Below are 14875 nucleotides of genomic sequence, written 5' to 3' on the forward strand. Positions count from 1 at the left end.
TCACGTGACATGGGCATTTCGCCTCAATTCCGGCATCCATTTGGAACTGCCCTGTCATTATTTTAACAGCTTTCGTGAGGGTTTTCCACGTGGCACCAACACCCCAATCCCATTTCAGCACCAACATTTACTGTAACCAAATAAACAAATATTCGGATTTATTGCAGTAGTTACCGATATTAAATGCAATATCCATAAGAACTCAAAATTATTAAAATTAGGGACATTCCAGCTCATCATTAATTATCTTGCCTACAAGATTTTATATGTAATAGACAGAAAATCAAGTATTATCATTAATTATCTTGCATTTAATATTATATACACATATATTGTTTTTTGAAATATAATATATTCTGATAGGTTGATAATTACTAACCATACACTCACTTACTTGATCAAGTCATTTCTCTCATTTTGAAACAAAGATTGCCCTACAAGTTGAATTGTAAATAATGTCATCAATTGTTGCATGTAAAATTCAATCAAAATTTGAGGGCGAACCAAGGATATAGATGAAACCTACTATGAAGTTCACAGGTATTTCACATCACCTATTTCTAATAACAAATGGCCCAAAACAATAAATTTTTGATCTCAAGGTTAAAAGAAGGAAAAGAAAGAGGGCAAATGAAAGGTTGTCCATGTGCTGGTTGGTTGCCTTCTTCTTCCTTTGCCCATCAGTTACAAAGTTGAAAGATTTCTTTTTTGATAACAAGTTCAAAGATTTCTGTGAAAATTGATGGTTGGAATCAACTCAAAATGTTGGCTGGAGCATCATATTATATATCTAAAACCTCATATTATATCTATCTTCTTTCTCAATAGCAATGCCCTTGTCTCCTTAATTTCGCACAACTGAGACATTGACTCAAACCAGTCTTCTGATATGATGTTATAATCTCTAGTCAGCTACTTGTCCCTATAAATCTACATAGAAATAACAGCAAGTTTGATATGCCGTAGTCCACCACTAGCGTACCTAAGTTTGGGGAATAAAGATGGCTTACTTTTCAGAAACATAGATAGTCAGGGCAACAGAGTTACAACTATTAAGGCCAAATTTAATATCCGTATCACCTCTTTCTACTATTCAACCTGAAACCCCAGACAGTTCTTACCTTTGCCTGCCAATACACATTGTTTATGAACAATATAGCAAAACTGAAGGAGGGGGGAGAGAGAGAGAGAGAGAGAGAGAGAGAGAGAGAGAGAGAGAGAGAGAAATTGAACGAAGGAAAAAGAAAGGGGACCCATGATTCAAAACGAGTCTGAAACTGAGCATAAGCATTGTACAATGCAGAATCAGACCTTTTCAGAAAGGATAATTAACCCGCCCTCCCTCCCTCTCCCGCCCTCTTTGATCCTTACGTTCCTTCACCTCTAATGTGACATGTTCCCTTGGATAAACATGGATAAACATGCCTGGCACCAAACTATTATTATATCATAAAACCCACACCTTAAACACACCAACTTGAATCCTAAATCTATTACACGTCTGAAAACTCCATCTTAAATGCTCTTCATCATTTTTCATTCAGCTCGACTTTCAAAGTCCAGATATGTTTTGCAATGAAAATTTGAACATCATACGAATAAGGGATGTACAAGACCGACATATTATTAAAAAGAAGAAGTAGTACAAGGGAAATTAAATGGGCAGAGGAAAAGAAGGTGGGGACAGTGGGGGGGGGGGGGGGGGGGTGGGGGGAAAAGGAGCGAACTGAAATGAGAGGATGGTGAGTGGGTGGTAGAATAATGGGTGGCATTTCCAATACAATAATAACAAGAATAAAAATAATGGATATATATATATATATATATATATATATATATAGCATGCAATAGAAATGCAACTTTTCATGCATCATATATAATTCTATATGTACCTGGAACGACCCTACCTGATATGACCAACCATGCATTGACTCTATCCTTTTTTCATTCAAACTCCATCATTCACCACTTTGCAGCCACCGATTTCCTGTTTCCATGCTGTTTGATTTGATTTCCTTGCCATTCTTCTTTTCTTTCCTTCTTTTTTCACTATACCAAATTAGTTAGTATCCTACCCTACCCCAATCAAACTTCAACTTGATTGGAGATCACTGTGCATTTTGTTCGGTGTCAAAGGAAACCACCCAGGCCCCTATAAATCTAGGGTTATTGTTCTTGTGAAATGTCCAAGCCTGTTTCCAGATCTAATAACAAGAGCACAATATAAACAATTTTGTTTTCAAATAAAATATGTAGAGTTCAGACTTTTGTTTCAAATATCTAACTGAGGGTATCATTCATTTAAGTATACAATATGGTTTAAGGGCTCACAAATTCTTCCCAATGATCACTTGAAACGATAGGGAAAACAAAATAGAGATTGGGAATGGACAAGAGGATGAGATCTAAAGATTGAAAAGTTTCAATGTCTCTCTATAAGGTAGGCCAAAAGAATAGTGCCTAGGTCAATCGCAAGACGTTCGGAAAACAATTAAATTAATCTCATGTTAGGAAAATCTCTCCTGTTCAAGAACATAGAGACCATAGAGATGTTTAGAATAAAGACACATTTTTGGTCCGTGTAGTTTGTAATAATTTAGACTCTAAACTATAGTATATACAATTCAATTATTGTATCATAAAATTTGTAATAGTTTAGTTTCTATCATGAAAAATCTCAAATTTATGGAGTATTTGCTTAATATTTGCAATCTATGAACATATTTGGTTCCCTTATGAGATAATTGATCTACAAATACAAGAAACTTCAATAAAACTTGTCAATATTTTGTTCACCATAGAAACTAAATTATTACAAATTTTAAGTTGCAGAGAGGGGCTTGTTACATACTAAAGAACAAAAAAAAAGACTAAATAGATACCTTAGTAAAAGTACCAGACTAGAAGTGCTTTTGAACCAAAATTAGTATAATGAGCAAGAAACATGGGCCACTAGTACTGTTGTTGTTTCTTACATTTAGGAAGAGAACTGAAAAATTAGGAAATTCATGTAATTGGCAGTAGGGAAATTTGTGATAGGGGAAACAAACGATTAGTGTAGCTTGGGTATTGGGCTCTTCTTTTAAGTTTCAATTAAGAACATAAAGAATTGGGTTAAGAGGAAAGAAGGGCAGATTTGTAAAGGGAGACGATTGGTCCCCCAGTCCCATCACGATTCAGGAAATGGGTCAGGTCTTTTGTGAGTTGAAGCAGAGCAGGGAGCGAGCAGAGCAGAGAGCAGCTGGCTGCCATTGCCTTTCCCATTTTCTGATTTAGATATCTCTCATCTTCTCTTTCTTTTGGTAGTTTTGGGTGTACCCGCTCCTTCTAACCTACGGTTACTCGATTACTCTCTACATGTTTCTTCTCTGTCTTCCTCCTCTTTCTATCTCTTTTCTTTTCTTTTAATTCACATTTGATTTTCCACCCTCCACTTAAAAATAAGTGTTTGAATCGATCAATAACCCTCTGTTTATTTAAAATATTGTACCACTTCTAATTTTTTATTTCTTTAATAAAAAAGACAACAATTCCAAATTGAACTTCATATTAATTTTTTATTTCACATGTGAAGATTTTATTATTATTGTTATTTTAATAATAGATGAAAATTTAAGACACACATTTCATCTCTATATTTTCATGTTTGTGTAACTTCATCCCCTATACTCCAAAAAAAAAAAAAAAAAAAAAATCAAATTTAAAGATGGCCAACTGGTGCAATTTGAGATGAGCTATAATTACAAAATAATTAAGAAGTAACAGGACCAAGAAGAAGAAAACAATAATGTAGTTAATTATTTGAACATTCATCATAGTAAGATTCTCTGAATTAACAAATTAGAAGATCAAAATAAGTTTAGAAATAAAAGAAAAGAGAGAGAGAGAGACAGAGGAATGCAAGGACCAAGGGAATAATATAACCAAAGTGCTGAATTATAAGGATGGAAAGTAGAGAGATTAAGATAAGTCATGGTTGTCACAGTCGGAGTGATGGCTGTAGGCATTATGGGTGATAGAAATGGAGCCCAGATATCAGATATTCCAGGGGCCATCATTGTCCCAATCCTTTGACTCATTTATACTGATGCAACCCTTCCTTTGACCCTATAAAATAAAACCCTCTCTCTCTCTCTCTCTCTCTCTCTCCCCATCTCTTGCTTTTAGGTTCAGTGCCTATACACCTCCTTTTCTCACTTCATTCATTTTTATCCATTTTGGTTGGAGAATGTCTTGTCAACACAGCCCTCGCTTCACTACCTCATCCCCCTTCAGTTCTCACTAGCATTCAACAACTCCTGCCTCCCTTCCCCTTTACAACTCTGCCATTTACATCTTTCCTTAGTTTCAAGACTCTCTAAAGGCTAAAGCAAAAGAGGCATTTGTGTAGACCGTGTAAGAGTAAGTTTAAATGCATATGAATAGAATTGTGAGATCTAATCTCATATAAACCCACGCCTACCTCCACACTAAATACTCCTTAAAATTAAAAGAGGCATTTGCCTACAGAGTTTATATAAGAATAAAATTTAAAATGCATGTGAATGGAACTGTGAAATCCAATATCTCTGTACTTTTGAGCTCCTAGAGTCGGGAGATTCAAACTTTTAAAGACATTATATGACTTAATCAGGCAAAATACTTAACCCTTCTTAATTGACTCCATTTAATTGATTGTGCTCTAAAATTAAATATTTTGTTATTTAAAGTGTGTGTGAATTGCTTTTCATGCAGTTTTGATTTGGGAATCTCATATCATAAGAGGTCTTTATCATATTCACTAGAATTGCAAGGTAAATCGGTAGTTGGAAGGGGTGTTGGAAAATGATAGTCGTTCTTTTATTTCCTTGGGTTGATGTCTATCGTGATATCATTTTGACCACTAGATTATCTTTCTCTAGTTCAAGTTTGGTTATTTTATGTGTTGTTAAAGGTTTGCACATTTTCTAAGTACAGCATTTTAACCTGCAGGCTTCGTCAGTTTCTAAAGAAATATCAAAATTGGCTCAACTATTCAGGAAAAGTACCTTCCCTCAGCTTCTATTTGTTCGGATGTCAAGAAAATAGGCACAACTTACTTCAAAGCACACATTCTTATTCCCTTGTCATATATTTCAGACACAGTGAGGTCTCCCTTTCTAATCTAGGCAAAAGTGGTCTAATGGTAAATGGAGTTTCTTGATAGCATAAGTTCAACAGGTCCAAAAATCAGCAAAGTCATGTTAAAACATGAGGTAGGGGAAAGAAACCCATAGTATATGTTAAAAAATTAGCTTGCAGCACATCTCCACTTGAATTCTTGATGATTATTTTCAGGGTTTCAACTGGTTACGTTATATACTCTACACTTCCTATCACCCAGTTAGAAGAATTTTGTAGGAAAAATTCTAATGGTGTACAGAGTAAATTTCAATCTGTAGAGAAGGTAAAAAATAACATTACATGGCTTGGACTGATATTGTTGCACTTCCAATGTTCATCGCAAGACAACGTTCAACTTGCTCTGAACCTGTTCTCTCACGTTCCACTGCATTTGCAACCACAAAATATATGAAGGCTGTATCCAAACTTCTTTTTCAAACAAGTTAATATATAATAGGGATATAACTTAAAGTTGATAAAGACCTGCAAATCATTGATTTCTTCATCTGTGAGTGACCGTTCCATAGATCGGTAAGCAATCCTGTAACAGTGACTCGTCATCCCTTTCTTCTTGTTGGTAAAACTGTCTATCAGTTGTACCTGCCAGCATCCATTTGTAAAAAAATAAAATGACTTTCAGGAAACTAACAGACCAGGTTAATTGAAAGAGTATCCATGATTGAAAGAACGTTTTCAGATTTACACAACCAACTTTATCTTTTAAAAAATTAAACTTCAGATAGCAGATTTTCTCAAGCATGTATTTTGAGAAGAAAAACGTTCTCATGCCCCTACCTTAAGCATTTACTTCATTAAAATTATCTTAAGAATTATTTATGCGCTGAAAACAGTTAACAAAATACCTCTTCAACAAGGTCGCCGGCAACTCCTCTAACAACTTCACATAAATTATTCTCGGTGAAAGAATCATTGATCCAAAAACTGATGTCCTTGTAGCAAGGTGGAAACTGCAGCAGATTGAATTACTTAAGTTTTCTAAAATAATTTAGAAGATGTAATTTGTTAGAAAGCATATTGAAACTAGTTCGATGTTACTAAAAGAAATAGAATTATATGCTCTCTCAGGAAACGGAAGATTGTTATCCCTTCATGCCTAAAATGTTTGGTAAAAGTACCTTAGAAAACGATTTAAACTTAACACCTAGCTTGCCCTTTGAGAACTGCAAATAAAAAGCCCAACGTGATGATTGGATAATTTATTTTCAAAGAGAAAACAGAGTGGAAAAAATGAAAGAGTATAGTTTAAGTGGTGCAATTAGGTACCTGCGAGGTAAATCGCTCGTCAGCTGACCAAAACAATCGGATATCAGGTATATAAAAAAGAACCATAGCTAGCCTTTCCAACCCGAGACCAAAAGCCCATGCAACATTATTTTCTTTATCACTTCTTTTCAATATTTCTTGCTCCATCACCCCGCATCCCAACACTTCCAGCCATTTCTCCTGCGTGGGTAGGACATCAAATGCCCTCAAATTTTAGGATTCTTTTTATTATATTTTTTATTGAACAGAAAGAGAGAAAACAACTATAGATCCAAAGAAGGAACTAACAGCAAATGCAATGTAAATAATTTGACGAGGAAATCTCATAATTCAAACATCATCCATTCATTCTTTTATAGGATTCATGGGCGGAAATAATAGCTGAGAAATGGTTGTGGCCAATCCTAATTAGAGGAACCTTTTGTTACCCTCTTGCCTATGTCAGGCTGATAACTTATCATCTTTGTATTGTTTTTGGATAATGAAAGTTTCTTTATCCCAAAATAACCCCCCACCCACACACACCCAAAAATATAGAAAAACATCTATGTCCCCTCCCAAGCACGTTTTCACTTCTTGGTTCCCTCGTCTAACTTATCAAAGTCAAAAAGTTATAAGGTTATCATCTAGGTTCTATTTAAAGTTCATATATGATAAAATAGAAATGCCATTGTGTAAATGGAATTAAACTTGACATATTTAAACTTATATATATATCGGCGGCAATGAAAGTCATTCATAAAAGAAGTAATGCAGTGTACCATAATCAAATTATTGAGTTCTGAAGAGCAAATTGACTAAACGATCATCTGACGTACCTGAAAGAAAATCTCAAGTTCAAATGATGGATTTGTAAATGGGAAATATGTATCAACCCAGCGCATTTCCACAGCACCTGGAAATTTTAATACATCAGTTTATAATAACATAGCTCCATAATGTGTACAACCACTGCAAAATTACAGAAATTACTTGAAAAAATCAAAGCCTAATTACGTAAGTTGGGAATCTATTTTTCGTTTTTATCTTAAAAATGTAACTACATTTGGAATAAGTTTTTATAATAATCATATGCAAAATAAAAATAATTAATACTTATCCAATACATTATACTTGTTACTTCTACAGTTTGTGTCTTTTAACCAATTATTCTGCAAGTGCTATTGTTTTGTCTCTACCCAAAAATCATTTGTATTTCCCATATGAATTTTCAATAGAATCCCCAACCATAACTAAGGTAGAAAGGGAAGAATCATAGGTTAATTCATACACAACTCTTACCAAATAAATGCCTTGCCAAACCTTCCAAACATTTCTTCAAGTCGTCAGCTGCAAAAGATGTTCCATCTGTACCAGATGCCTCCCAATCATTCAGAGAAAAAACACGGACACCTTCCATCTGAGAAGTAGGCAAAGAAATTCATTAAGTGAAAACTATGGTAAATTTAGCAAATGACATGATTAATAAACTTATTTAGATTACCTGATGAAATACAGGGTAATGAGTTGAATCAATGGAATCCCGACGATAAACATCGCCTGTCACAAGAAACTGAGTATAGCCTCTTCTCAACAGCTCCGCTTGGTGAGCACTTGTATGACATCTCAGAACAGTTTGCGAGTCAATGTAGTATGTATCATTATAACTTCGGCTTACATGATCTTCTGGAACCAACACATCATCAAAATTCTGCAGACATAATTATAGGATTCAGATACAAGAGGCTTTGTATGTTTAAAAATAATTGTTATTATAAAATGATTAATAAATAAATAAACAACACGATAAGCTATTGGAATTTAGGGAAAAAATTTGACCGGTCAACAGGAAAGTTGACAAATACCAAACCGATCCCGCCATCTTCCAAAATAAGTTCAGTACTTCAATAAAAACCACGAAAAGAATGAAAGTTTCTTTTTTTTTTTTTGACAAAATACACTTTCGGTCCCTTAGTATTGAACTTAGCTTCTAATTGTTCCTGAGATTTCAAAGCCAAAACTTTTGGTCCGTGAACATTAAATTTAGTTCTATTTGGTCCTTAAGGTGTTTGGTCCCAAGATTTGAATTACTTTTTGGTCCTTAAAGTTTGAATGTAGTTTCTGTTTAGTTATTTCTGAAGTGATACGCTTGGTCTTCGAGGTTTGCATTTAACTTTTAATTAATCCATCAAGTTTGAAATTGGTTTCAAATATGTTATTATTACTCTAGAGAGAAAATTGATAATTCCAAATTGACCACATTGGCCTCCATAGAAAATAAAGATGTAAATCAAAAGGTTATTAGTGAGTCAAATGAATACAAGGGTGTTAAGTTAGTGAACTTCATGATATCAGAAGATGCTCTTTCATATGAGCTTATTTGGACCACTGGACGCCACAATTTCTTTATCCTTCATATGTTTTCTGTCATTAGTTCCTTCTAGATCAAAGATTCTTCAACCACTCTGATATATTAATCAGAATGCGGTATATCAAATTCAGAGGCTCTAAAGCAGCGTAAAACCCATTTTTCAACGAATTGGCTACGGGACTAATCAATTTCTGGAAACTAAAATTTCCGCAGCCATAAAGATAGTCATAGAATGAGCTTCATTTGAGCCTCAAAACTAATTGATGAGTTTAAAAGGCTTACCTCCTTCACAGAAACGATTGGACTGAGGTCATCAAACTTGATGAACTTATTTGAGTAATTTGTATCAAAATAGTTGTATATCTCATTCTTCAGAATGCCAAGTGGATGGTTATCTCTTTGGTGGAGTTGCATACCAAGTTTTGAAAAAATACTATCTGGGACATTGTTCGTGGGATCATCCCTCACAACATCTGCAAGCCTCCAATAATATAGCAAAGCAATCACATTAAAATTTAACTTCTACGGCAAAAATTCGAAAAAAAAATGTTTATTGACAACAAAGTTCAACAAGCACCTAGAAAATTAAATCCTTAAGACTTTGGATGGGTTAACAAAAGAGAAATGTGAAATGTAATGAAATGTTATACAACTTCAAATCGGGGGGAAAATGAAGCAACATAACAACCGAGAAACATTTTTGGGAGTGGTTATATCTCCTCAATGCCAAAATAAAAGTGGAATCATGACTCAGAACGACAGAACCAAGCTTAAAAGTTATTTCTCCTTAGAAATTAGAAATATGCACAGCTGCTGTACCCAGCTCTTTAGCTCAATTCTCTCGATTATATTTTTAAGTTAACATCAACAAGAATTTGAATATTAAAAAAAAAAAAAAAAAAAAAAAAGGAACTCGCTCTTAAAACCAATAAATTCAACGAAATCGCGGAAGTTCAACCACAAAATCCCACAAATAGGAATAAATCCGTGCCGCAGAATACATTAGCGGATTATGAAAACAATAAAACCAGATAGACAGATAAAATAGAAGAAGAAAGAATAGTTGACCATGTTTCCCAATAGCGACTCCGCCAAGCTCAAGAAGGGAAGAAACCGGCTGCCTCCATTTCTTCTGGTGAAGGCTGTCGGAGGAGAAAGATGCAGAGAAGGAAAAGGTTGCGAGGCAGTTTCTGCGAAGAAGATTAGAAGCATTAGTGAAGAGAAAAGGTCGAGTCAGTGACAGAGTGGATGTCATTGTCGTCGTCCTGTCCACTTCGGGTGCTGCTGGTAAACGATGTTTTATCGCGGGAGATTTTCTGGCGCCGTCGATCGCAAAAGAAAGAATCCATCGAACGAACGAATTGTGGGCTTGCTTAGGCCCATTTTTAACCCCAGGCCCATTTTTAACCCAGCATCGAGGCCCAATAACTTTAGGAAACCAATTTTGTCTAGAAGGAACAGGAACTTTATTTATCCGTAACCAAAATTGGATGAAAGTTCAAAATTTTCAATTTATAATTTAATAAATTCAATGAAAGTATATTAATTCGTTAATTTGCATGTATATCAACAAAGATAATACGATATCTCCTCTTTTTATGTATAACAAATGTATAGTAGAGATTTGGAAACTTCAAAGAAAAAAAACATTACAATTTTAACCAAATCATTATTCATTTTAAATATTATATTACAGTAGCTAATTTTATTATTTAAAAAAGATTATGAAGCAGCTACCTGACATAAATAATTGTAATTTTGAAAAGGATTCCCTTTTACAAGTTAAATGGGAGGGCATGTTTGGTAATAAAGAATCACTGTCTTCGGGGTTTTATCAATCAAAATTATTCCTCATTTAATCATTGAAATTGCATAAAGAGTAGGGAAAAATGAAAATAAATAGTTTTTCCTTTTTGAAAATAAAATTTAAATCTACAAACACAAACACTCAACAGCCCTAAGTTGGCACCTCAATTATTGACTCTTAAATGTACTTTAAATAACTACAAATTGAAAAATATTCCTTTCCTTCAAGTTCAAGTCAGAGGTTCAAATACTCCTTATACCATATTTGTTTGTGGTGTGCTACTAAAGGCAAATTCCGTATAAGGATGATTCCCATCTGCCAATCGTCACATGATCCGACAGATCGATCTGGTTACAACAACATTGCATTCATTACAGTCTGATGGGCATCAAATTTCATTATTAAAACTAGATAAGCAGGCATGGCTCGAGAATCAACGTGTTAAATGGTAAACCTGCTTGAAAAGAGATGAACCAAAATGCGTGAGGAGGTCATTTGTAAAGCTTCTCCATGATATTTTTTATGCCTGCAACATCAGCACCGATAATCTCCCCTGCCTTTTTGCCACTCTGAAAGAAATGAAGTGTTGGCTGTTACCCCAACACAACAATAAGCATATGAGAATAGTAGATATCATTGCATCAATTAAATTCCGACAAGTTTTTAAGGTTGTTTGAGCTAGAGCCTTTTAAAATTTAATATAAAACCGCATTCATAATGGAACCTGCATAAAAATATCCTAAACTTAGAATTACTGGACATTCAGACATCAAACACAAGACACAGCATAATCACATGAGATTGTAAAATTTTGCTGTAGGGAATATTCTAAAAACTCAAAAAGAACATTTCAGAAACATGAAGACAAACCAAAAGGCTCAAATATGACTTATATATGACAGCACCAGTAGGTTTCTCCCAATCCCCCCTCTCATTTTCATTGATAAACAAAGGGGAACGAAACCAAGAAGACAAATCATGATAAACCAAACTACCAAAGCAAAGGCAAAATGCCATCCAACAGTTTTAAGTGGAGCAAAAATATCTACTCACCATCCATTATGATTGACTAATGCAAATAGGCACGAAAATAAAAAAGATTGAGCTCTCGAGTTATTCATAAAATTTATTACAAGGCTGTAGGAAATTACAAGAGCTGAGACTCTTACCACAGAGGTAATATTTAAGTCATTCAAAGTTCTTTCGAGTCCCTCCTGTAAAAGGAATAACAATTTCATTATGACCCATTTTGAGTGCATGAGATGATAAAGGCATAGTATACCAAATCGTCAAAGAATATGAAGAAAGGACTGCGCGAAAAGAAGTATGCAACAGATTCAATAATTTTCCCAGGCATAAAGTACTCTAAAATAAACTTCTTCTTTTGGACACGAATAAAAAAATAGAATATAGAAGAGAGAAGAAATCTTCCCGCACCCTAACCAATGGAGATTAGCAAAACGCATACAATAAGAATGCAACATGGAAAAAGAGAAGAATCCTTTAGAATTTTAAAATACATATTTTTTATATTTATATTTTTTAATTAAATAATAAAAATAGTAATAAAACACACACACGCACACCCTGATTAGGAACTTAATCTAGAAGCTAGAAAGAAACTGGTGTTCTTTCTAACTAAAACTACCAATATGGATCCTCAGAAACCTCCTCTTTCTCTCCAACCGAATCATCCACACTGATCTGCAGCATGCATTGATTTACAAAAGTTTTCAATTGCTCTCCAAGCCTTGACCTAAACAGCATTGCATAAACTCAAAATTGTTCCCCAATTAAATCAATCAAAACCTCACTCCTAATTCCTTTCAAAAGTTTACAATAAAGAAGGTGCTATTTATCCTGACTTCCTTGTTCCACATACTGCACCATTGACAGATACGGTTACAATGGAGTTCTTCCCTAAAACTGGACAAATCTTTGACGTTCCCATGCAATAAGGACCAACGCAAAGACTTTCCCTTTTGTGAAATTTGAAGGTTACTGCTAACCTAATCCCTTTCTCAAGGCCGTCACAGTTAACAATCAGCTGGATCATATTCCACAAGATTATTGAACTTAAAACATGTAGGAAGTAATACAAACAAGTCCATCGTTGACAATTAGTTGGGCAATAATTCCAATGAATGTTGCACAATTTGAGGAAAGCTGATCCTTTTTCTTTTCGTCTTTTTAAAGTTCAAAAATATGTGTGTGTGGTTGGGTGGAGATTGCAACCTCATTTTTTTTATTGATATAATGCCTTAAGAAAGCTATCGACATCGACTACCTACCTGATCAATGTCAATTTTATATGTTGTCACCTGAGGATGGTTCTTACTCAATTCTTTGATTACAGGGGATAACAATCTGCCTGCAGATATAGCAATAAAACAAATTGAGCGTCCATACAATACATCAAACATCTAGCAAAAACTCCAGGAAAACTATATGATGTGCACATGTTTATGCATAGAAAAAAAATCAACTAATTGAATCGACCGTATGTAAAACAGTTTTGGAACTCACAAGGGCCACACCAGGCAGCTGTGAAGTAGAAAATTGCCGGCAAAGCTTCATCTACAATGAGTTTTTGGTAAGGAAAAAAAGATCCAGCGGTATTAAGCAGCTGAAAAGGCAAAGGAAGAAATTTATTTGCCAAAATGATTTGCTAAAAGGGTATACCTCGTGCTTTCCCAAGTGACTTCTTGAATTGATCTTCAGACTTTATCATGATAATATTCGAAGGATCTGAAATCATGTTTAAATCATCACTTAATTTCGTTCAAACCGTAGCGAAAAAAATATCAGTACTCAAATCCCAAACTCCAAAGGAAGGAAAAACGATATGAGCATACAGCAACAGAGCGAAAACTACTGTAAATTATTGTGCTAAAAACGAAACGACAAAACAAAACACAACGGTTTCTCGAGATTTATTCGAGAAAAAGTGTACTTTTGCAATTTATCCATACCAGAAACAAGTCAGTACGCAGGAAATACCAAAGAATAAGAAAGATTTATGGTGATTTAATCAAGAAAGACGTGCATCGATTGGCTCTTATTGAGCAGTGAACCATGAGATTCAAAGGGCACAAATAGAAATGCTAAGAACTCGTTTTAAATGTCTGTTATTTAAGTTCTCAGCACAACCTTCAAATTTTCAAACCGACACTTGCATACAGCACATATACAAAGAAGATAAACGCAATAAACACGACACTCATAAGAATCCAGCAGCAACAAACAATCGCAGGGCCAAATTTTGGTTGAAGATGAAGGAGGGGGGACATGAAATGCAAAACCTGACGCTGAGCATAGAGGTCGACAGTGCTGAAAAGGTAGGCTGGGGGACTGAAAGTCCGGCGCACTGCGATGGGAGGGAGCGGCTGAAAACGAAGACGATGACAAACTTCCAAGAAGTATTTCAGAGCGACTGAAAATAGAATAATTGCGATAACATGGACCTAGCCATCGGCCGTGGTGGAGAGCTCGCCGGAGTAGACGCCAGTGAGCGATGATATTTCTTCCCATTCCGCCGATTCGCCGAAATTGAGTATCGCTCTCTTTTCTCTATCGTGTCTATTTGTCTAAGAAAATGAAAATTTAGTTGGAAATTGGAGAAAACTGATGGAGGGTGATTGACATGGAACTGGGCCTTGATGGGCCTAATTGAGGTTCTAGAAAGACAAGCCAGGCCCAGAGATAAGCCCAATATCAGGTCCACCCAATTTATTGATAAAAAAAGAAAAATATGGACCTCCAGCGGAATTCCAGAGATATGGGTTTAAATGTGAACGAACTAATCTAAGTAATGTCTTTTTAGTTTTGACTGTGGATTAATATTAAAAAAATGGTGACGTAGAAATCGAGTCCTAGTCTCTAAGATATGGTGAGATTATAAATTATAATTTTTTTTTTTTTTTTTTTAAAGGAGAAAAAAATAAGACTTGGTTTAGCTCACCTGCTTTAACTGTCTTTTGGGCCTTCGTGACTCGGTGGGTGACCGGCTCCTCAAAGTCTCAAACCACCGTGGCTTTTAGCTTCAACCAAATGACGACATTGCCCTCACTCCTTTACCACTTTCCCTTGAAAAGGTTCCAATATGCTCTACTTGATATTAACATATTTTATTTCCATATGAATTAATTTGTAAGCCTCGGTGTTGTTTCCATAACAAGCATGTAACGTTAGCCAACTCATCAATTACCTTCTTTACTTATTATAAATTAGAATTAATTAAAATCGAAATCCCGTTAATTATTCATTTGGTGTTGTTTATTACCAATTATTTG

The 14875-nt window shown here is 34.9% G+C and overlaps 2 protein-coding genes across 5 annotated transcripts; both read right to left on the minus strand.

Moving 5' to 3' along the window:
• Positions 1 to 5235: 5235 nt before the first annotated feature.
• LOC111804346 (phenylalanine--tRNA ligase, chloroplastic/mitochondrial) lies at positions 5236 to 10088 on the minus strand. 3 transcript variants are annotated; one of them, XM_023689109.2, is made up of 10 exons: positions 9845 to 10087; positions 9059 to 9249; positions 7910 to 8116; positions 7708 to 7825; positions 7245 to 7321; positions 6427 to 6606; positions 6279 to 6323; positions 6006 to 6110; positions 5626 to 5742; positions 5236 to 5527 (listed from the first exon to the last, which is right to left on the minus strand). In XM_023689109.2, the coding sequence occupies exons 1-10, from the start codon at positions 10029 to 10031 to the stop codon at positions 5477 to 5479; spliced, it is 1278 nt and encodes a 425-aa protein (XP_023544877.2). In that variant the 5' UTR covers positions 10032 to 10087; the 3' UTR covers positions 5236 to 5476. The 3 variants fall into 3 exon arrangements, with proteins under 3 accessions (XP_023544877.2, XP_086983923.1, XP_023544878.2); XM_087127797.1 differs by lacking the exon at positions 6279 to 6323 and having other exon boundaries at positions 9845 to 10088; XM_023689110.2 differs by lacking the exon at positions 9059 to 9249 and having other exon boundaries at positions 9845 to 10085.
• A 578-nt stretch (positions 10089 to 10666) lies between these two features.
• LOC111804430 (thioredoxin O2, mitochondrial) lies at positions 10667 to 14182 on the minus strand. Of its 2 annotated transcripts, none has more exons than XM_023689233.2 (7): positions 13886 to 14182; positions 13266 to 13331; positions 13110 to 13160; positions 12875 to 12954; positions 11753 to 11797; positions 11038 to 11152; positions 10667 to 10930 (listed from the first exon to the last, which is right to left on the minus strand). In XM_023689233.2, the coding sequence occupies exons 1-6, from the start codon at positions 14112 to 14114 to the stop codon at positions 11075 to 11077; spliced, it is 549 nt and encodes a 182-aa protein (XP_023545001.2). In that variant the 5' UTR covers positions 14115 to 14182; the 3' UTR covers positions 10667 to 10930; positions 11038 to 11074. The 2 variants fall into 2 exon arrangements, with proteins under 2 accessions (XP_023545001.2, XP_023545000.2); XM_023689232.2 differs by having other exon boundaries at positions 11038 to 11173; positions 13886 to 14181.
• Between the last annotated feature and the right edge of the window lie 693 nt (positions 14183 to 14875).

This window comes from Cucurbita pepo, chromosome 10 (genome assembly GCF_057944985.1).
Source record: "Cucurbita pepo subsp. pepo isolate OVF chromosome 10, ASM5794498v1, whole genome shotgun sequence".
NCBI lineage: Eukaryota > Viridiplantae > Streptophyta > Magnoliopsida > Cucurbitales > Cucurbitaceae > Cucurbita > Cucurbita pepo.